Genomic DNA, 23626 nt, shown 5'->3' with positions numbered 1-23626 from the left:
TTATGCCAAATCATATAGAGATTGTGATTGGGATTACACCTCCACCCGCATACATTGGGGTGAGGCGACAGGGCCGCTTTGTGTATGATATTGGTATTGTTGTTGCACCACCACCCGTATATATATATATATATATATATATATATATATATATATATATATATATATATATATATATTGGGGTGAGGCGACAGGGCCGCTTTGTGTAGGTATTGGTATCGTTGATACATTTCCACCCGCATATATTGGGGTGAGGCAGCACTGCCGTTTTGTGTAGGCTTTTGGTACTGTGGTTATACCTTCACCCGTATACATTGGGGTGAGTCGGCAGGGCCGCTTGAGTAAATTTATGGTATTGTGCTTACACCTCTACCTACATACACTGAAGTGAGGCGGCGGGGCCGTTTTGTGTAAGGATGGTTACAAAGGATCTCATCTTAAATTCTATAAATGTTATTGACAGCTCTTGATAATATTGCTTTGGCTTAAACGGCTATCTATGCTATTCTATTGTCTCCCTGATTCAATATATTCATATTGTACTTTCGAGTTCTTAAATTGGTGTTTGGTTTTCATACTAGTACTATTCGACATGTACTAACGTCCCTTTTGCCAGGGGCGGTGCATGTTTAATGGATGCATGTGGTTCCACATCGGAGGATATTGATCAGTGATAGCGGTGATCATTCTTTCCAGCTGACTTGGTGAGCCCCATCTCATTCCGGGGTTGTGCATCTTTTGCTTCGTATGTGTTATCGTGTTTTGAGGTATAGTTGAAGCCTTGTTGCCGACACTATCATTGAACTCTTTGGTATCTTTAGAGGCTCTGTAGACTTAGTGTGGTTTGTATATGGGTGTTAGGAATGTTAAACAAGTTGTGTCGTGATTGAATCACTTGTTCCACTTGATCCACATTGAATCTTCCGAGCTATCTCCACAACTAGCCCGTAGGAAGTCCCCATCTCCACCTCCCGAGCCATGTTGGAATTGATACCTAATTGTAAACCGACAACAAACCTCCACACTCTCTCTGCATCGGTAGGAAGTATCATAATTGCATGGCGAGACAACTCAGAGAATCTCGCCTCATAGTCGGTCCCCTGTAGGAGATGCTCAAACTGAAACCGCAAATCTTCCCTATGAGAGGGTGGAATATATCTCTCCAAGAAGAGGCATGTGATTTGATCCCACGTCATGGGAGGAGAACTGGCTGGTCTACCAAGGAGATAGGACTTCCACCATCGACGGTCCCCGCCCTTTAGCTGAAAGGTAGTAAAACCCACCCCATGGGACTCTAATATCCTCATGTTGTGCAGTTTGTCCCTGCACCGATCAATAAAGTCCCGGGGGTCCTCATGCCACTCACCCTTAAAGACAGGAGGAAGTAGCCTAGTCCATCTGTCCAATAGCTTCTACGGATTGCCGGTCGCAGCTGGTCTGGGCTCAGGTATAGCTGCTGTAACTGGCTGGCTCCGCCGACAGGTAGTGCACCCAGGGTTTGATATAAGACAGTTGCATGCCCTGGAGCCTGAGCGGTAGAGGTATGTGCTCCCCCTCCCACCTAAGATGTGGCTGGGTCTGCTGGAAATAAATCAACCGGGGTCATAGAATCCATGAACCACAGCATACGGCCCATTACCTCCTGGAATCCCGGCGCGCACATGAAATCCATCGGGGTTGGCTCTGCTGCAGGCACCTCGCCCTGCTTCTCAATAATAGGATCCTCTACTGGATCCACTGGTGGCATAGCTAGGGCAACTCTGGGACATCCACGTCCCCTACCACGGACTGGAGCCCTCCCTCGGCCTCAGCATCTCCCCCTCTCAATAGGGGGAGCAGCTCCTCCATGGTCTGGAACATCCGATGTCCGCGTTCTCACCATCTATGAGAGAATAAATGAAAGATACTTAGTTCCACACCAACTCCACGATAGGAGATGAAGAAAGAGTAGTTTCCTAACACCCTATAGCCTCTCGAAGATAAGTACGAACGTCTCTGCGCTGATCCGCAAGACTCTATTAGGCATGCTCATAACTTGTGAGACCTACGTGAACCTAGTGCTCTGATACCATATTGTCACGACCCAATTCTCATATAGGCCGTGATAGCGCCCAACATTACCGCTAGGAAAGCCAACATTGAATTAAACCATGTTATTTCTCTTTTGAATAAGTTTTCAAGTAATTAAATTCCATTAATTAAAAGGTTAAGAAATATTAAATTTAAAATGATTAGACGAAAGCAGCCGAGTGCAATCATAACAATAGAATAATCCAAAACCATATAACTCCCAGTGTGTGTGCCAATACCTGGTGTCACAAGCGTATGAGTACTAATAGATTATACAAAACTCTAGCTACCGTCTGAAATGAAAATAGATAGAAATAAATGCAAAGGGGAGACTCTAGGTGTTGCGGAATAGCTCAGGAAGCAGCTCACCACTAGGCCTCGGGATATCTGGGATGTGCGCCGGTAGGACCACCAGATGCACCCGCCTCAGATCCTGCATGATTAGTACAGAAGTGTAGCGTGAGTACATAAACAATATGTACCCAGTAAGTATCTAGTCTAACCTCGAAGAAATAGTGACGAGGGGTCAACTTCGACACTTATTATGGGCTAACAATATGAATACAGAAATTTCAAATAAGCATGAGTTATGTAAATAATAATAATAATAACTCGTTAACAAGTAGAAAGTAAATAATCCTTTCACACATGGTAAGTTCCAAATAAATTTCTGTCTTATATAATTTTTGCCTCTCAAGACAGGAAGGATATCAATTATATGATTACACTTCGAGTTTTATCATGCACGATTATGCGGAGGTTTTACGGCCCGATCCAGAATAATGTGTACACTACCGAGGGTCGAGCGGCACGAACCATAAATGCATATATCTATTCCCGAGGTGTTCGGCCCACTCCACAAAAATAAAGGATACTTTATAAATAACCAGTTTAAGAGCTAATACAAGGCTAATAAACAACGAAACACAATTTTTATTAACGGTCAAGTAACCCGTCAAAACTCAAGTGAGTGAAATTCGGTCCTTTACAATTCCTCTAGCAAGTTTCAATATAATTTAGGCACTTTAATTAACAAGTAAGGTGCAAGCATTACAAATATTTCATGATTCGGTTCCTAAACTATCCGGACATAAGCATGATTAGTAGTTACACGCGGACTCTCGTCACCTAGTGTGTGCGTAGCCCCAACAATTAGACGCAATTAGCAATTTAAAGCACCTATGGGGTAAATTCCTTCTTACATGGTTAGGCAAGAGACTTACCTCATCTCAAGGCTCACTTTTCAGTTATAATTTCATTCTAAAGCCTCGACTTGGTGCCGAACATCCAAAACTAGTCAAATGTTATAAAAATTAATCAATACATGTTCAAAAATTCATATTCTAACTATTAGAGTAATTACCCAACCCCAATTAAAGGATTCCTAAAATTTATCCCCGGGCCCACGTGCCCGGATTCCGAAATTGTTTGAAGAAAGTTGTTAACCATAATCTCACGAACTCAAATATATAATTTTCACTCAATTCCATAACCATTTTCGTGGTTAAATTCCATTTTTATCAAAACCTAGGTTTTTCATCTAAACCCACAATTTTCATAAATTTACATGTTAAAATCTACCCATAATCTATGTATTTAACTCACATTGGATAGAAATTACTTACCTCCAAATAGATAGTGAAAACCCCTCTCTAAGTGCTCCAAAAATCGCCCAAAGAATGCAATAAATGAACTCAAAAATAGCTGAGTCCCGACTTAAATGAAGGTTCTGCCCAGCAGAACTTTCGCACCTGCGGTACCGCTTCTACGGAATTCCTTAGGCCCAATGCTGGCCACTTCTACGGACGGGATCCCGCTTTTGTGGTCCCGCTTCTACGGACGTGAAGCATATTAGCGGCCTTCGCGCACCTGCGGCTCTTCATCGCAGAAGCAAGGCCGCTTCTGCGCACCCCTCTTCGCTTATACGGACCACTGGCCAAATTTTCCAAGGTCACTTCTGAGGCCAAATGCACGCATCTGCGGGCTCGCAGGTGCGGGAACACCAGAACTGGTGCACCAGCAGCCCTTTTGAGTTCAAATTCAATTTGTGCATTACTCGAATTGCACTTGAGGCCTCGCCCAAACATACCAACAAGTCCATAAACATGAGACAGACTTGCTTGAACCCTCGGAATGCGGAAAACAACACCAAAACTAAGAATCACACCCCAAACCAAATCAATTCAACTTATGAACTTAAAGTTCTTCCAACTTTCTCCGAACGTGCCGAATCATACCTAAACTACTTAGAATGATACCAAATTTTGCGTGCAAGTCTTAAATTACCATACGAAACTATTTCCAGGCTCAAAATCCCAAACGTACCTCGATAACATCAAAACCTACTCCAAACCAAGTTTAAAAAACTTTAAAATCTTCAAGGTGCTAACTATCCATATTAAGCGTTGAAACATTTCCGGGTCATCCAAAACCGGATCCGAACATACGTCTAAGTCCAAAATCATCATACGAAACTATTGGGACCATCAAATCCCATATATGAGGTCGTTTACTCAAAACGTTGACCAAAGTCGAACTTAGACCTTTTAGACATCCTTAAGGAACCAAATGTTCCGATTTCAACCCGAACCCTTCCAAATAAGCACATACGGGGAGTTTTATTTAGGGTAACGGAGATCTAGAAAGCAAAACGATCGGTTGGGTCATTACAATACAAAATCTCTAGAGAACATAACAGTCTTAGTTTGCAAATTGTATAATTTGTAACCTTTTTCATCAAATGGATACCCGATGAATACACAAGAAAAGCTCTAGACTGAAACTTATCCCTCTGACACTTAGGAACTGTGGCATAGCAAAGACACCCAAAAGATTTCAAGTGGGAATAAGAAGGAGCAACTCCATACAATAATTCAAAAGGGGTTTTGTGAGACAAGACTAGAGAGGAAAACATATTTATAAGGTAAGTTGTTAAAATACAGTCTCCCCAAAACTTGATAGGTAGTTTGGATTGAAATAACAAAGACCTTGAAGTTTCAAGTAAATGTTTATGTTTTCTCTCAACCACACCATTTTGTTGTGGTATGTGGGGACAAGTGGTTTGGTGGATGATGCCATTATCAGAGAAGAATTGAATGGTTGAATTAGAAGACCCAAGCTCTAGAGCATTATCACTTCTGATCTTCTGGATAGAGATTTTAAACTGAGTCTTTACCATGTTAATAAATGCTTTAAGTAGAGTGAAAGCATAACTTTCAGAATGCATTAAATGTGTCCATGTTGCCCTATTGTAATCATCAACGATTGTTAAGAAATACTTTGCTCCAGAATATATTTGAGCATGGTAAGGTCCCCAAGTGTTAACATGGATAAGTTGGAAAAGGGATGTTGAATGAGAAGAACTATCTTGGAAAGGTAATCTAGGTTGTCTAGCTAAAGGACAAACAAGACATGTAAAAGATTGCTTAGATGACAAGTCATAAGAAATAGAAGAAATATGATTCATCTACACAAAAGGGACATGCTCCAATCTATGATGACAAAAGATATCATTCTTATTCATTGCATGCTGACCAGTACAAGATATAGAAGGAGCAACAGAATTAGAACTTACATGTATAGTTTCATTCAAAGAAGGTTCATCACCTTGTACCACATTATTGAAAGCATAAACAGAGTTTTCAGAAACAACAAAATTAGAAAGTGTTGAAACAGGAAGATGGAATTTGTATAATCCTTGGTCTATTCTACCAAGTTCCGGAAGCTTCTTCATAGAATGGGCCTGTAGAAGTATATATGAAAAAGAAGTGGATAGGACATAACAATTGAATTGTCTAATCAATTTGCTAACTGAAATCAAATTGTAATGAAAAATAGGAATGTACAACACATGGTGTAGAGTAAAGGATGGTAGCAAATTAAGGGAACCTATGCAGGTAACCTTAACCTTATAGCCATTGGGTAAGGAGACTAAGTAAGGTACCGGAAGAGGTATTATATTAAAAAGTAAATTTTTATTAGAAGCCATGTGATGAGTTGCTCTAGAATCCACTATCCAGACTCTTCTAGCTATACTAGTTAACATGCTTACAGTAGAACTACCATTTAGACACAAAGGCAAAGAGGAAGTACTACCAGCAAAGTTAGTAGAACCCATGAGGACAGGCTAAGAATTGGATTCAACCAGTGTAGAATGTTGAAGTTAAGCAACTGAGTGTACTTCTCCTTGGTGAGGTCAGGAACTAAAGACTCATGGTTAGATGAAGGACATAGTGCAGCAGAATCAGAGGTCCCAGAAAGCTGGCATTTAACACTTGCGGCAGTACCAAACCTTTTACCCTTTGTGAATTTGAAATTTGGAGGAAAGCCATGGAGTTTATAACATTTCTCAATAGTATGACCAGGCTTCTTGCAGTACTTAAAAGACAAAGAAGCCTTATTCTGATCAAAATTTATTTTCTAGATGTTCTGATCAAAATTTACCCTCTGTGCATATTGTTTTTGAGATGGAATGGGAGGAAGAAGTTTGTTGGAATTTGCATTAAAAGAGGCCGATTCTGAGTTGAACTGAGTGATAGGGACAACTTGTCTATGTTTTTGTAACAGGATATTATACACATTATCAAGGGATGGCAGTGGTTGTATCATCAAAATATTACTTTTAACCCTTACATACACCTCATTTAGACCCATAAGAAATTGATGTACTTTATCTTCTTGTTTTTCCTTTAGAAGACCCTTTTTAGCAAGACAAGTGCATGAATTTGCATGATTGATGCACATAGCCCCCAATTCATCTCATAGTTTCTTAAGTTTATTGAAATACAAAGCTATGTCAAGAGAACCCTGATAGGTAGAAGTAAGCTCTCTCTTTATTTCAAAAACTTTGGTTCCATTAACAGCCCAATATCTATTGTTCAATTGTTTACATATACTTTCGGTTGTCTCAGAATATTGCACACTCTCAGCTATGTCTGGGGATAATGAGAGGTTAACCATGATATTAGCATATTATTACACATGTCCCACTGCTGATACTGAGGGAAATTCACACTAGGCTTAGCACAAGACCCATCTATGAAGCCTATTTTATTTCTACCAGATAAAGACACGATCATATTACGCTTTCATCCTCCAAATTCAGTGCCCAAAAAAGGGACAGCAACAAGAGACACACCAGGGACATCAGATGGGAGAAGAAACAGTGGACTAGAAGGCTCAGGAACATATGTAGTAGAGGAAGTCATCCCAAAATCAGAATTAACCATGATAGCAGACAAAATTATTCAACAAGAAAATGCACAGACTTTAGAAAATACAAGAGATCAAGCAAGGAGCGAATATACCAGACTTTTTTGCGACCCGAAGAAGCAAAGGCCTTGATAGAAGGAAAATACAGCAGAAGGAATAACAAGCAGAATCCCAAATCAAACTCCAAACCCTAGATGTGAAAAGGACCCAAAAATGTTGGAACACCACAGATTCCAACTCAATAATGCAGCTCCGATAATAAAAAAGCAGAGAATCACCGCAAAAAAAATGAAAAATTCGACGAGAATCAGAGAAATCGAAAATCTCCGACGAAGACGAAATCTTTGATAATAGCATACAAGGGTAACATCGCTAGATAGAGGACGTCAGGAACTAACGAATTCATGGCTCTGATACCATGTTAATCCATTAAAATTGACAGGAATCAACAAATTGTAGCTAGGGTTTCATGAAATGTAAAAGAGAAAGAGAAACAGGAGAAAGACCTTGTTATCAATACTCAGTAAAAATTACCAAAACTCCTCTAGAATGTTTTGTTGCCCCTCTTATATATTTTGGGCCTTTGTACAACTCAAAGAATAAAGACTACTCACTAAAGCTGCTACAGTAATATATAAATAAACTGGGCCAGGCCCAAATATCTGCATGTAACTCCAACACCTACGCAATTCTTGAGTAAAGAGATTCGATATTAATTACTTATCCGATTAATTACCATGCCACTAATTAGAACAATGATGATAGATTTGAAAAATAAAGTAATACTGACTTCTTATTTTAAAAGGGAGACTTGGCATAACCGGTAAAGTTATTGTCATGTTACCAGGAAGTCACGGGTTCAAGCCGTGGAAACAGCCTCTTGCAGAAATGTAGGGTAAGGCTTCGTACAATAGACCCTTGTGGTCCGGCCCTTCCCTAAACCCTGCTCATAGCGGAAGCTTAGTGCATTGGGCTGCCATTTTTTTAGTGACTTTATTTTCTAAATTTTTAGTGAAAATTTTAGTAACTTTTTATTTTCTAAAATGTTAAATATTTCGAAACATAGTCAGTTGCCTAATATTTGAGACTGCAGATTACTAGTCAATGTACTGAAAAGCCATCTTCACCTCACTTAACGAATAATCAACATATTGTAATATCTCTTGTGGATTATCTGTCATAGTATATAACGGGCTAACAAAAAGGGGAGATCATTAGCACCCTAAGTTCTGTTATACAACATATTAATTACTTGAACAGCAAATGTAACACCTTTAATATGTGTAAAATGTTCCTTCAAAAATTTTAATTAACTTCATCAACTAACAAGAATTTTAATAAGTACCTTTGATACAAAAAAAATTATACCTAGTTAAGCTAGCTGATACATGAGGGCGAGAAAAAGACTGTCAAAAACTAATCACAAAAGACCCTGTCATCTCTGGTCTCGGACTATTGATGTAAGAAGCCTACTTACATATTGCATCTCACAACATAGAAAGAGCTTAAACAAAATTGCAATATGGTGTTTTACAGACCAAAGAAACCCATTTCACTGGCTTTTTCCTTCTCAAATGTCTCAAAATATTGGTAGATGATTGTAACAGCCAACAGAATTCCTGTCCCTGAACCAATCGCCCCCATCAGATCAGCCAATACAGTCAGCAGGCCGATGCACACGCCACCAAAGGCTGCAGCTGTTGGTATATAGCGGTTCAACTCCTTGTACAAATTTGATTCCCTATGCCCAGGCATTACCATTTGTTGTTCCTGGATATTTATATAAAAAGGATATTATTAGTTAAAACAAGCTTTGCAAAAAAAGTTTTGCAAGTTTAGCTTCACGTATCTCACCTTCACATTCAGGCAATTGGAAGCCATGCGACAGAAGAATAATCATACCTTTAACTGCTTAGCCACGTCTCTTGCTGATGACCCTGAAACTTCGATCCAAGTCTTTGAGAACAAGGCACATGCTGATAGCATGAAGACGATGTAGAATATAGCATGGAACGGATGCGCTACCATATCCGCCAAGCTGCAATTGTGAGTAATTAGTGTAAGGTTTTGAAAAAAGAAGTTCCCGTTGATTGAGGTCTAATATAGAGAAATTCCATCAACAAATGGCAATCACTTAAATAGTGAGACAGGGAGATAAGTTACCTCGATGGTGCAGTAATATAATAGGCAAGACCACCAACAGGTACAGATTGACCAGAATATTCAGATTCTTTCCACTTGCCCAAGAGGTTCACGAGGAAGTTGCCACTGTACTTCCTATACAGCAACTGCAAACATACAAGTGTATTCAGATGGCGGCAATGTAAACATCATATGGAAGAAGGTAACCACTGCCATTTGTTTAATGTTATAAGCAAAAAGTCATATACCTGGGAAATAAAGTAAACGTTGGATACAAGTGCTGACTGTAAGATAATGGGCATGTTGGACGTGTAGAACAGCTTAATTGGATATGAACCCTGCTGTCCACGGGCATTCTTTGACCTTACAGGCAAAACAACACGGAAGCCTTGGAGGTAGATAACAATAAGGAAGATCAAGACTGTGGCAAGCAAGTTTGTTACGTTCGGAAGGTTCTGCCGATAGAATGCCTCACGAAGTGCACGAACTTTGTCAGTACGAGTAATTAATAAATGGAATAAAGCTATAACAGCTCCTTCAAATTCAGCTCCACGGCCACTGTTGATTGTGGTTGGACTAAATGCTTTCCAAATAATGTTTTCGCTAACAACGAAACCAGAGAAATTTCAAAAAGTTAGAACCAGTTACACTACCTGTAACTGAGAGAAGATAAGATCAGAAGCTTACCACATGTTGGTAGCTATAAAAAGCGAAATACCCGAGCCCAAACCATATCCTTTCTGAAGAAGCTCGTCAAGGCAAATAACTATTATGCCAGCAAACCAGAGTTGGATGATTATCAGCACTGCATTCCCAACCCCAAGTTGACTAACACTGCCGTACATGCCAGAGAGAACATATGCAACTGCTTCACCAATCGCTATTAGGATGCCCAATAACTTTTGTGCCCCGTTTCTAAAAATGAAAAGAATACTGATGAGTGATATCATGAAAGCACTGGGAGATCACATATAATAAGTAATCAATAAAGACTACATAGTTCCTGAAAATATTAGAATGTAAAACAACAAAAGGCATACAAACAGAATACATACACATGACTGGTTCATTGCGTGAAATGCAACTCCACGAACCAAAATGCAGAAAGACAAGCTTAAAACTTCATTTGATAAATTTGATGCGCTTAAGAAAGAGTTATCACGACTAAATCTTCGGGATTAAGACCCAGTTGCCCAGATAGGCCTCATAAACAAGGTTTACCTAACACTATTTCCAAATGCATTATCTTGGTTATATTGCTGCATAATCAAGATTAAAAGATCAATGGACAACAATCAATCATACAGATCAACTGGGACCAAAGGAGAGCAACATATGAGTGAGGATTTTGCAAGTCTAGGAGAACCAACAAGAAAACATATTGACTGAACTATGGAACTTACAGGAGTGCTCGGTCCTCGCGTACATTGTTGTCAACTTCAATGATCTTTGACCCAGCTAAAAGTTGCATAACCAATCCCGAAGTCACAATGGGAGTGATTCCTAGCTCCATTACAGTACCACGATTTGAAGCAAGGATAACACGCATCCAATAAAATGGATCGGCACCAGTTGTTGAGTGTATTCCATACAAAGGCAACTGACTGCATACGAGGAAAATGAAGAGAGAGATCACAGTGTATAAAACCTTCTCTCTGAATGGAATTTTTCGATCAGCACTCTGCACTTCAGGCAGGAATGAAAGAAACGGACGAACAAGATGGAGCACTCTGAATCCGCCTCCCATCTTGTTTTCTACAACTTAACCTGCTGGTCCAAAATATAAATTCTTAGAAAGACTGAGAACTAACCAAATACACAGAACACTCTACTAAAACAGGCACAAACACAAGTTTCAGATCTAAGAATTCATGGAATTTGGATAATGGGAGGGAACCACAGAAGGACACAAAGTTTAACATGTTCAAATTGTATGAAGCGTCTACCCTAAAAATTTATTGTTGCAAAAGCTCACTCATTTATTTATCAAAATGGTAATTCAACCTTCACGCACCGGTCCGATTGGACACGATGGTGAGATTCAAACTCCTGCTTGATACCCAATTGTGTGGGCAATCACATCTAAAAGCTAGCTAGCTAAACGCAACAGTATTTAGATGAGATGATCACACAATTTAAAAAAACAAAAGTAGAGCATTTGCATAGTAACAATGCTGATGAAGATCAACAAATGAAAATAAATTCGAACTAATTAGACACTACAACAACAACAACAACAACAAATGTTCCAATCAATCAAGAAAATGCTTATTTACTTCTTTTTCATAAAACAAATTACCCTTTAGCTCACGAGCTAAACTGTTCCAATCAATCAACTATATCTCAATCCCAAATTACTTTGCATCAACTATATAAAATCATTTATATCAATTCGGTTCACTCGTAATTCAGAAATAAATCAACAGATTAAATTCGTGGCTAGTTAACTCGAAATAATAAAATTTGAAATGAATAAATGCAAATACTAATAAGTTTGGAAGGTAAATAGAAATACGAGACTCACCAAATTGAAGATTTGTTGAAAATCTATGGATTTGAAGGAAGGAGAATGGGGTTCTCCTTTTCAGATCTATAATAATAAAGCTGCGCCGTGTCGTCAACTTTGGCGTTATAAAAATGAGGAACGAACGTTGATGACATGGACCTCTTGTAACGTATTGTATCCAATTAATCATTGACGCGTGTTTTCTTGTTGCCAAGTTGACTCGATTAGCTCAAATAAAAGGATTAATAGCTTGTTTGGCCAAGCTTCTCCTACCCAAAAAAAATAAAAAAAGTGTTCAAAGGTGAAGTATTTTGCTAAATTTTTAGAGGGAAAAAAAAATTGAGTAAAAGCAGAAGCAGTTTTGGAGAAAAAGTAGCTTCTCTCCAAAAGTATTTTTTTAAAAAGCACATTTGAGAAAAATATACTTAGAAGCCGTTTTTAAAAGCTTGGTCAAACACTAAATGCTGCTCAGAAGAGCTTTTCAAATTAATTAACCAAACATAAACTGTTTCTCAACAAAAGTACTTTTAAGAAGAAAAAAAATCTCAAAATAATCTAATTTTTGCAGCTTGGTCAAACAAGCTATAAGCTATACACATTGAAACTAGAAGTAATTTTTATATTATAAGTGTAGCTTAACCTAATGTAGTAGGATACAACTTGTGTTTTAAAAGGCATTTTCGGGGCGAGCCCTGGGGCGAAGCGCACCAAAAATACCTCGAGGCGATGGTATGGGGCAAAAGTCTCAAAAGGCGTACGCCCAACAATTTGGGGCATACGCCCGGGCGTTCGGGGCGTACACCCGGGCGTTTGAGGCGAGTTTTTGTAGTGAGACGTAAGCCCCATAGACTTTTTCAAATTAAAACAAATTTTATTGAATAAGTCTTTCATATAACACTCAGGTTCTCAAAAGTCAGCTTGTAATTATTCAAAAGTCTAAAAAAGGAACTTAAATGTATCTATCTATATTTTTATATTATATTAAAAGCACGAAGGCCCTTAGCGAAATGTCGTTCGCCTTTTTTACCCTTTGGAAATCGAGTTCATATTGGACAAAATAGACATTTATTTAATTTTCTAATATTTTCAAATAGTCATCTCATTAGTTTCCTAATATTTAAGAATATTTTTCTAAAATTTAGGACTTTAAAATTAACTAAAATTGACTGCTAAAATCTTTCCTTATTTGAATTATGTAAGAATTTTTAATATTTAGGAAGAAATTTTATCTCGAGTTTTAAAGAATTTCATGCATCATTAATCCTCGTTGTTCCATTAATTCAACGTTTAATAGCCTTTTACCTTAAATATGTTGATCAATTATATGATGAAAGACTGAAACTACAAATTAGAGATATTAACTTTAGCTGATTAGCCAACATTTGTAATGAGGTTTTTTTAATCCTACAAGATTTTGGTGAGGTAAATGGTGGACAAATATAAAATGTTTATTTATCTACTTATATGTACTATTGCGAAAGCACGAAATATCTACACACAATATTCATCTACCTTTTTAATTTAAAAAAATAAATTTCACATTACATAATATTTATTAGTTAATTTTTCTAATATTTATGACTTTTAAATTGGCTGAAATTTTGGCTATTAAATATTCTAATTCGAACTATGTAGAACTATTAGCAATTTAAACTAGGTAAGATTTTACTTATATATAACTCCTTTCTTATTTATTCGACAAATATTTGAAGAATCGTTGTTAAAAGTATTTTTTGTAGTTTATTTTCATTATTAGGTTACAAAATTTATAATAATTTTTATAAAATATTTTTACATAAGTCCTCATATAAGAATAAGGGATCTGAAAACTTATGAGTGACATGAGTTCTTCATCTATTGATAGGAACAATACTCATCATTTTCAAGAATTTTAAATTAATTATAATTTTATATAATTTAAATATTGTATCTGATATAATATTTACGTACCTTTTTAAAAAATTATGTACGTATTAACATGGGAACACGCGCAAAACGCGTACGCTAAGACTAGTATTATATTAAAAGCACGAAAGCCCTTAGCAAAATATCGTTCGCTTTTTTTACCTTTTAAAAACAGATTTTATATTGGATAAAATTATCATTTAGAGTAAATTCCTAATATATAGGACTTTAAAATAACTAAGGTTTTACTTAGTAAATTGTTTCTTATTTGATTAGGTAAGAAGTTTTCAATTAAATTTTTATCTTATATAAACTCATTTCCTACTCAATTAACATTTCTTTATCACTAAAATCAAATTTTCAATCACGCATTATTCTCTTGAATTAATTTTTAATATTAAAAAAAAATACTTTTACCTTCCGAAGAACTAGATTGCTTGGGCAATAGTTTACTCCAACGATACTTTTTTTTAGAAGGAACAAGAGTTCTTACCTTTTCGGTTTAAAAGGTAAATTTTATGAAAGTCAAAGTGAAAAATTTATAATAGACTTTAAAATCTTAAATGTTTAGTTCATCTAAATTATCATATATTAATTGTAATTTCATTTAACACGGATTATAGTAAAATATAATTTCTCCAACACATAATTATCTTTTAAAGAAAAAAATTAGCTATTGAAGAATTAATATAATTAAGATTTGCTACAACTTGATAATCAATAAAAATAGAATGATAAGAGAAATAACATGAGAAAATATGCTAACTCTTAGGAAAAAACACAAAAACTTTGTTAAAAATTGTAATGTGCAAATGTAACTGCTTAAATTTTGTAATTTGAGTTTTAATCTGATTATTATTAGTTTGCTTATTTCATTATTCGCGAGCCAATTTTCGAACCAACAAAAAACTATATTAATTAATCTCATTATATATATAAACTATAATTAATTTTGTATTATAATTGAACTCCTTTCCAACTCAATTAATATTTTATTATTGACTTCTTGTGTTATATTTGAAAATCACGCTCAATAATTAGAACAAAAAACTAAAACAAAATAGAGAGAGGGAGAGATTGGTAGTTGATAAAAGTCAACAACACTATCGGTTTTACAAACACAAAAATCTAAAAATAATATATTAATTATTTTTTACCATTAAAAATAGAATATAATTGGATAAAATATTATTTACTAAATATTTGAAATTTGGTATGAGATAGCATTAACAATTCGAATCAACAAGAAAATAAAGTATTTTCTTTTGAGAACAAATAATAGAGAATTAACTAATTAGCAAAATAATCCAATTAAATTCTTCTACAATTTATCATACAAGTAAAATTATTTTTTTAAATTAACATAATAGGGTACCTAAATTATTATGCCATTAAGAAGAGCATCGACAGTAAAAGAAACAAAAAACAAGAGGAATATCATTTTTAATAGGGAAAAGGGCCATTATTGCCCCTGTACTGTTAGAATTAATGCACGTTCGTCCCCCGTTTCACTTTATGTTCAATCCCCACCCTACCGTTAATAAAATTTATGTAATTACTCTGTAATGACCCAACCGGTCATTTTAACTTTTAAAACCCCGTTCCCTAAAATAAAACTTTCTGTAGGTGCTTGTAATGATTTATGACTTACGGGGATGGTTGGTTCGAGATTTGGAAGTGTTTGAGGTGAAACCGGAACACTTGGTTCCTTCAGTTGGCCTTAAAGTGCTAAATTTGACTTCGGTCAACATTTTGAGAAAACGACCCCGGAATAGAATTTGGATGATTCCAACAGCTATGTATGGTGATTTTGGACTTAGGAGCATGTTCAAAATTTTATTTGGAAGTTCGTAGTTAAATTAGGCTTGAAATGGCTAAAAACAAGAATTTAAGTTTGAAAGTTTGACCGATGAGTTGACTTTTTGATACCGGAGTCGGAATCTAGTTCCGAAAATTTTTATAACTCCGTTATGTAATTTATAACTTGTGTGTAAAATTTGAGGTCAATCGGAGTTGATTTGATAGGTTCCGACATTGAATGTAGAAGTTGAAAACTCTTAGTTTCATTAAGCTTGAATTGAGGTATCATTCATGATTTTAGCGTTGTTTGATGTAATTTAGAGGTTCGACTAAGTTCGTATGATATTTTAGGACTTGTTGGTATATTTGGTTGAGGTCCCGAGGGCCTCGGGTGAGTTTCGGATGGTTAACGGATAAAAAATTGGAGTTAAAAAGTAGCTGTAATTTTTCCTCTTTTGTTGGACATTCTGGGTTGTGATCGAGCCCAGATATCGAGTCCAGATATCGAGCCCAGGGTTGACGAGGCATAGGCCCGAGCTTGTGTATCGAAGGTCCAGCTCGAGGGCCATGATCGAAGGTCCAGCTCGAGGGTCATGATCGAAGGCAAGGCTCGAGGGCCAGGATCGAGACCCAAGATCGAGGGTCACAATTGAAGGCTCAAGCTCGATGCCATGGTTGAGGCTATGATCGAAGACCCAACCTCGATGCCCTGATCGAGGCCATGACTGAGGTCCAGGCTCGAGCTTGTGATCGAAGCCGCGATCGAGGTCCAGTTCGAGGACCAGTTCCGAAGGCTGCTGGGCAGTTTTATAAAAAGAGGACATTCGTCCCATTTGCCATTTTTGACGAACTTGAGCTTGAGCAGAGGCAACTTTTGTCAAATTTTTAAGGAAAAGATATTGGGGTAAGTGATTCTAACTTGGATTTGGTCTATGAACATAAATATATCATTGTTTTCACAATTTAATTAGTGTTTTGAGATTGAAATTTGGAAAAGTTTAGAAATCTCATAGAAACAAAATTTTGAAATTTCGGTATCGATTCGGAGTCGGATTTGAATGAAACTGGTATGGTTGGACTCGTAGTTGAATGGGTTGTCAGATTTCATAATTTTCGCCGGATTTCGAGATGTGGGCCCCGCGGACGAATTTTTAATTAATTTCGAGATTTTTATTTAAAATATAGTATTTTCTTATAGAATTTATTTCCTATAATTTTTAGTGATTGTATCTAATTATTTTGGCTAGATTCGAGCGAGACAGAGTTGAATAATCGTGGAAAAGGCAAAATTGTGGATTAAATTGGAGCAAGACGAGGTAAGTCTCTTGTCTAATCTTGCGAGGGGGAAATTACCTCATAGGTGATTAAAATTAAATAATTGTTGCTAATTGTGGGGGGGCTACGTACGCACGAGGTGATGAGAGTCCGTGCGTAGCTACTATTAATGCTAAAGACCAGGTAGTTTAGGACTCAAAGCATGCCTTACTTGTGTAAATTGTATTCTTTGATTTATTTATATTAATTGATATCTATATGAATATATTATGAATTGTTAGATAAAGATATTAAAGGATGGAAATCTCATAGGCTTGATTGTCTGTTTTAATCAATTAATTGTTAAAAGAAATTGTTCTCCTCCCGAACTTACCTTATAATAAATATACTCTCCTTCTGGATGCACATAAGAAAATATCCTCCTTTCTTGTGGAGCTGGCCGAACGCCTCGGCAGGATAGATGCATCTATGGATCGCGTCGCACGTCCCTCGACAGTGTACACGACACTCTGGATCGGGTCGTACGTCCTCGGCAGAAATCGTGCTTAATAATAATAATTACACGATACTTTAATAATTTATTTCAGCTTGTGAAGCTAATTAATAAATTGAAAAATCCTTGGAATTTAATGAATTATTATTCTTGCTTGTTTATGGAATTAATTGTTACTCCTGTAAATGAGATTTAATTGATAAATTAGAATTTTTCTGAATTGAAGGAATTTAATTAATATATTGAGAATTATTACATTTGAAGGAATTTGATTATCTCTACTAATTAAATAAATTATTGTAAATTTTGTAAATCATACTGATTTAAATATTCTAGTTTTATTTCAGTTATTGTTATTGACCCATAGTGAGTGTCAAAGTCGGCCATCTCGTCTCTACCACTTCGAGATTAGGCTTGATACTTACTGGGTACACGTTGTTTACGTACTCATACTACACTTGCTGCACTTTTTGTGCAGGATCTGAGACAGGTACTAGTGGAGGACCTATCATCACATACCCACGTCATCCCGAGGCATAGTGGTGAGCTGCCTTTCTGAGCCGTTCTGCAGCTACCAGTGTCTCTTCTTATATTTATATTCTGTCTATTTCATTTCAGACAGTATTTGGAGTTTTGTATAATCTACTAGATGCTCGTGCACTTGTGACACCGGGTCTTGGCACACACATTGGTAGAAGTTGGTATTTCATTATTTTCTTGGAATAAAAGTTTAACCAATGTACGATTGACTTATTAGTTGGCTTTGCCTAGCTGTATTGTTGGGCGCCATCACGACCTATAGGTGAAATTGGGTTGTGACAACATGGTATCAGAGCACTAGGTTCACGTAGGTCTCACAAGTTATGAGCAGCCCTAATAGAGTCTTGCGGATCGGTACGGAGACGTCTGTACTTATCTTCGAGAGCCTATATGGTGATAGGAAACTACCTTTCTTCATATTCCATCGTGCAATTGATGTAGTACTAAATATCCTTCTCTTATCCTCTCACAGATGGTGAGAACACGCTCTAATGAGATTCCAGATCAGGGAAGAGCTACTCCCCCAGCTGCTAGAGGCCGAGGCAGAGGCAGAGGGAGGGCTCCAGGCCGTGGTAGGGGGCGAGGACGTCCTAGGACTGTTCCAGTTATGCCGCCAGTGAATCCAGCAGAGAATCCCATTATTGAGGAGCAGGGTGAGGTGCCTGTGGCAGAGCCAGCTCTGGTGGACTTCACATCTACACCAGGATTTCAGGACGTCATGGATCGTATGTTGCGGTTCATGGACAATATGACTCATGCCGATTTATTTCCGGCAGACCCAGCCACATATTAGGCGGGCGGGGGAGCACAGACCCCTATCGCACAGGCTCATGGACAGGCAGCTGCTGTATATCATACCCAGGGTGCACTACCCATGGGTGGAGTCCAGCCAGTGGCAGCAACTACACCTGAGCCCAAACCAGCTGTAGCCGCCGATCCTCAGAAACTATTTGACAGATGGACTAGACTACATCCTCCTGTCTTCGGGGGTGAGCGACATGAGGATCCACATGATTTCATTGATCGTTGCAAAGATAGACTGTACAACATGAGGATATTGGAATCCCATGGGGTTGATTTCACTACTTTTCAGCTAGAGGGTAGAGCCCGTAGATGGTGGCAGTCTTATGCTCTTGGCAGACCAGCAGATTCTCCTCCCATGACTTGGGACATGTTCACCCGTATCTTCTTGGACAGGTATATTCCACCCTCCCAGAGGGAAGAGTTGCGGTTTCAGTTTGAGCAGCTCCAGTAGGGTCAGATGTCAGTGACTGATTATGAGGCGAGGTTTTCTGAATTATCTCGCCATGCACTAATGATACTCCCTACTGAGGCGGAGAGAGTGCGAAGGTTTGTAGCTGGTTTACATACTGGTATTCAGGCCACTATGGCTCAAGAGGTTGAGATGTGTACTTCTTATGAGCGAGTTATGGAGATAGCCCAGAGGATTGAGGGTGTACGTCAGCGGAGCCGAGAGGAGATTATGAGAGATAAACGGTTCAGGTACTCTGGAGAGTTCAGAGGTGCTCCGTCCGGGGGCAGAGGTCAGTTCGTGAGGGGACAGTCCAGCAGACCCCCATATCCAGCACCACCACCTCCTCGAGGTGCTCCAGTACGACCTTATTTCAGTGTTATACCAGAGAGTTCTTATCGCCCACAAGCTATTCAGGGTTCTTTCCGTGGGTATTCAGGTCCCCAGGGCCAGACACTTAGTCAGCAGCCTATCGCACCGAAGAGTTGTTACGAGTGCGGGGATCCCAGTCACATGCGGAGGTTTTTCCCCAGGCTTCGAGGTAGACTAGTACAGCAGGGTCAGCAGCCTATGCTTACCGGACCAGTTGCTCCACCAGTAGTTCGACCATCGAGAGGCGGAGGACAGGTGGGTAGGGGCCGTCCTAGGGGTGGAGGTCAGCCAGGCGGAGGCCAGCCAGTTGGCGCTCCAGCTCGGTTCTATGCTTTTCCGGCTAGACCAGATGCAGAGGCCTCAGATGCCGTGATTATATGTATTATTTCTGTTTGTGGCAAAGATGCCTTAGTATTATTTGATCCAGGATCTACGTATTCATATGTGTCATCTCTATTTGCTCCATTCCTGGGTGTTTCTCGTGAGTCCTTGAGTACTCCTGTTTATGTGTCCACTCTTGTGGGCGATTCTGTTGTTGTGAACCGGATCTACCGGTCCTGTATTATTACATTCTGCAGTTACGATGCTAGAGCAGATCTCCTATTGCTTGAGATGACCGATTTTGAAATTATTCTGGGCATGGACTGGTTGTCTCCATATCATGCTATTCTAGATTGTCATGCCAATGCTGTTACCTTAGCTATTCCAGCATTGCCTAAGCTGGAGTGGACGGGTTCGCCTATTATTTCATTTCATCGAGTTATTTCTTTTATAAAGGCTCAACACATGGTTGAGAAGGGTTGTTTGGCTTATCTAGCCTATGTTCGGGATACTACTGCAGAGACTCAGGCTATTGATTCAGTGCTTGTAGCTCGGGAGTTCCCCGATGTATTTCCGTCAGATCTTCCAGGTATGCCACCTAATCGTGATATTGATTTCTGTATTGACTTGGCTTCAGATACCCAGCCTATATCTATCCCACTGTATTGCATGGCTCCGAAAGAATTGAAAGAACATCTTGAAGAGTTACTAGCCAAAGGGTTTGTCAGACCGAGTGTATCGCCTTGGGGTGCACCATTATTATTTGTGAAAAAGAAGGATGGAACAATGCGGATGTGTATTGATTATCGCCAATTGAACAAAGTCACTATTAAGAACAAGTACCTGTTGCCGCGTATTGATGATCTATTTGACCAGTTGCAGGGTGCTAGGGTATTCTCTAAGATCGACTTGAGGTCGGGGTACCATCGGTTGAAGATTCGAGATTCGGATGTTCCGAAGACTGCTTTTCGGACTAGATATGGTCATTATGAGTTTCTGGTGATGTCCTTCGGTTTAACTAATACCCCGACAACATTTATGGATCTGATGAACAGGGTATTCATGCCATATATTGATTCGTTTGTCATTGTCTTCATTGATGACATATTAATCTATTCGTGCAGTAAGGAGGAACATGAGCATCATATGAGAGTACTGCTTCAGACATTGCGGGAACAAAAGCTATATGCTAAGTTCTCTAAATGTGAGTTTTGGCTAGAGTCTGTTGCATTTTTGGGACATATTGTATCGAGCGAAGGTATTAAAGTTGATCCTAAAAAGATTGAGGCAGTTCAGAATTGGCATTGTCCCATTTCGGCAACTGAGATCAGGAGTTTTCTAGGTTTAGCAGGTTATTATCGTCGGTTCGTGGAAGGTTTTTCATCTATTGCAGCACCTTTGACCAAATTAACCCAGAAGGGTGTTCAGTTCCGATGGTCCGATGATTGACCCATACTTGATGGTTCTTCGTGAAACGGTACTACGAGGTGGTGCCAAGGAAGTTACTATTAGAGCGGATGGTGTTTTGCGACTCCAGGATCGTCTATGTGTTCCTAATGTGGATGGACTGAGGAAAAAGATCCTGGAAGAGGCACACAGTTCTTGGTAATCTATTCATCCAGGTGCTACTAAGATGTATCGTGACTTGAGGCAACATCATTGGTGGCGACGAATGAAAAATGACATAGTTGAGTATGTATCTAGGTGTCTAAATTGCCAGCAAGTTAAATATGAGCACCAGAGGCCAGGTGGCCTACTTCAGCAGATGACTATACCAGAGTGGAAATGGGAACGAATTACTATGGATTTTGTAGTTGGGTTGCCGCAGACCTTGAGGAAGTTTGATGCAGTTTGGGTGATTGTTGACAGGTTGACCAAGTCGTCACATTTTATTCCTGTTGTGACTACGTATACTTCAGAGAGGTTAGCCCAGATTTATATTCAGGAGATAGTTCGGTTGCACGGTGTGCCAATTTCCTTCATATCAGATAGAGGCCCTCAGTTTACTTCATATTTCTGGAGAGCAGTACAGAGTGAGTTGGGGACCCGTGTAGAGCTCAGCACAGCCTTTCATCCGCACACCGACGGGTAGTCAGAGCGGACAAGTCAGATTCTGGAGGATATGCTCAGGGCATGTGTGATCGACTTTGGAGGTCAGTGGGATCGTTTCCTGCCTTTGGCCGAGTTTGCTTATAATAACAGTTACCAATCCAACATCGAGATGGCTCCATTTGAGGCTTTATATAGTCGGCGATGTCGTTCACCTATCGGATGGTTTGAGCCAGGTGAGGCTAAGTTATATGGTACTGATTTGGTAAGGGATGCCTTGGAAAAGGTAAAGTTAATTCAGGAGCGACTTCGTATAGCACAATCCATACAAAAGAGTTACGCGGATCAGAAAGCACGTGATATATCATTTATGGTAGGTGAAAAAGTTCTCTTGAAGGTTTCGTCGATGTAAGGGAATTATGAGATTCGGGAAGAAGGGAAAGTTGAGCCCAAGGTTTATAGGCCCATTTGAGGTGTTGAAACGAGTTGGGGAGGTTGCTTATGAGCTTGCATTGCCTCCCAACCTATCGGGAGTTCATCCGGTTTTCCACGTATTTATGCTCCGGAAGTATCATGCTGACCTATCACATGTGTTATACTTCAGCACAGTTCAGCTAGATAATAGCTTAGGTTATGAAGAGGAGCCAATTGCAATTGTTGATAAACAGGTTCGCCAGTTGAGGTCCAAGAGGGTTTCTGCAGTAAAAGTCCAGTGGAGGGGCCAACCAGTCGGGGAAGCGACTTGGGAGGCCGAGGAAGACATGCAGAGTAGATATCCACACTTATTCAGCACTCCAGGTACAATTCTAAACCCGTTCGAGGACGAACGTTTGTTTAAGAGATGAAGAATATAATGACCCAACCGGTCATTTTAACTTTTAGAACCTCATTCCCTAAAATAAAACTTCCAGTAGGTGCTTGTAATGATTTATGACTTGCGGGGATGGTTGGTTCGGGATTTGGAAGTGTTTGAGGTGAAACCTGAACACTTGGTTCCTTAAGTTGGCCTTAAAGTGTTAAGTTTGACTTCAGTCAATATTTTGAGAAAAGGACCCCGGAATAGAATTTTGATGATTCCAACAGCTCCGTATGGTGATTTTGGAGTTAGGAGCGTGTTTGGAATTTTATTTGGAAGTCCGTAGTTAAATTAGGCTTGAAATGGCTAAAAACAAGAATTTAAGTTTGGAAGTTTGACCGATGAGTTGACCTTTTGATACCGGAGTCAGAATCCAGTTCCGAAAATTTTCATAGCTCCGTTATGTAATTTATGACTTGTGTGTAAAATTTTAGGTCAATCGGAGTTGATTTGATAGGTTCCGACATTGAATGTAGAAGTTGAAAACTCTTAGTTTCATTAAGCTTGAATTGGGATATGATTCATGGTTTTAGCGTTGTTTGATGTGATTTAGAGGTTCGACTAAGTTCGTATGATGTTTTAGGACTTATTGGTATATTTGGTTGAGGTCCCGAGGGTCTCGAGTGAGTTTCGGATGGTTAACGGATAACAAATTGGAATTAAAAAGCTGCCGCAATTTTTCCTCTTCTGTTGGACATTCTGGGTTGTGATCGAGCCCAGATATCGAGCCAGATATCGAGCCCAGCTATCGAGCCCAGGGTTGATGAGGCACAAGCTCGAGCTTGTGTATCGAAGCCATGATCGAAGGTCCAGCTCGAGGGCCATGATCGAAGG

The 23626-nt window shown here is 38.8% G+C and overlaps 2 protein-coding genes across 3 annotated transcripts; both read right to left on the bottom strand.

Moving 5' to 3' along the window:
• Positions 1-866: 866 nt before the first annotated feature.
• Positions 867-1747, bottom strand: LOC138896835 (uncharacterized). Its single transcript, XM_070182193.1, has 2 exons — positions 1640-1747; positions 867-1262 (listed from the first exon to the last, which is right to left on the bottom strand). Exons 1-2 carry the CDS (start codon positions 1745-1747, stop codon positions 867-869), a joined length of 504 nt encoding a protein of 167 aa, XP_070038294.1.
• A 6807-nt stretch (positions 1748-8554) lies between these two features.
• Positions 8555-12046, bottom strand: LOC104116997 (uncharacterized). 2 transcript variants are annotated; one of them, XM_009627971.4, is made up of 7 exons: positions 11948-12046; positions 10827-11193; positions 10111-10338; positions 9672-10026; positions 9445-9569; positions 9184-9319; positions 8555-9051 (listed from the first exon to the last, which is right to left on the bottom strand). In XM_009627971.4, the coding sequence occupies exons 2-7, from the start codon at positions 11168-11170 to the stop codon at positions 8812-8814; spliced, it is 1428 nt and encodes a 475-aa protein (XP_009626266.1). In that variant the 5' UTR covers positions 11171-11193; positions 11948-12046; the 3' UTR covers positions 8555-8811. The 2 variants fall into 2 exon arrangements, with proteins under 2 accessions (XP_009626266.1, XP_009626265.1); XM_009627970.4 differs by having other exon boundaries at positions 10827-11190; positions 11948-12045.
• Positions 12047-23626: the final 11580 nt, after the last annotated feature.

This window comes from Nicotiana tomentosiformis, chromosome 8 (genome assembly GCF_000390325.3).
Source record: "Nicotiana tomentosiformis chromosome 8, ASM39032v3, whole genome shotgun sequence".
Lineage (NCBI taxonomy): Eukaryota > Viridiplantae > Streptophyta > Magnoliopsida > Solanales > Solanaceae > Nicotiana > Nicotiana tomentosiformis.
Note: the sequence above shows the minus strand (reverse complement) of the source record. Positions and strands in the feature narration are given on the sequence as shown.

Excerpts from the sequence above, each read along its gene's own strand:
- LOC138896835 (XM_070182193.1), bottom strand. The coding sequence starts at position 1,747 with ATGCCACCAGTGGATCCAGTAGAGGATCCTATTATTGAGAAGCAGGGC. Across the intron at positions 1,263-1,639 it reads GCGCGCCGGGATTCCAGGAG|CTAAAGGGCGGGGACCGTCG; the intron begins GTAATGGGCCGT and ends ACTACCTTTCAG.
- LOC104116997 (XM_009627971.4), bottom strand. The coding sequence starts at position 11,170 with ATGGGAGGCGGATTCAGAGTGCTCCATCTTGTTCGTCCGTTTCTTTCA. Across the intron at positions 9,570-9,671 it reads ACGTTTACTTTATTTCCCAG|TTGCTGTATAGGAAGTACAG; the intron begins GTATATGACTTT and ends GTATGTTTGCAG. Across the intron at positions 9,052-9,183 it reads ACGTGGCTAAGCAGTTAAAG|GAACAACAAATGGTAATGCC; the intron begins GTATGATTATTC and ends ATAAATATCCAG.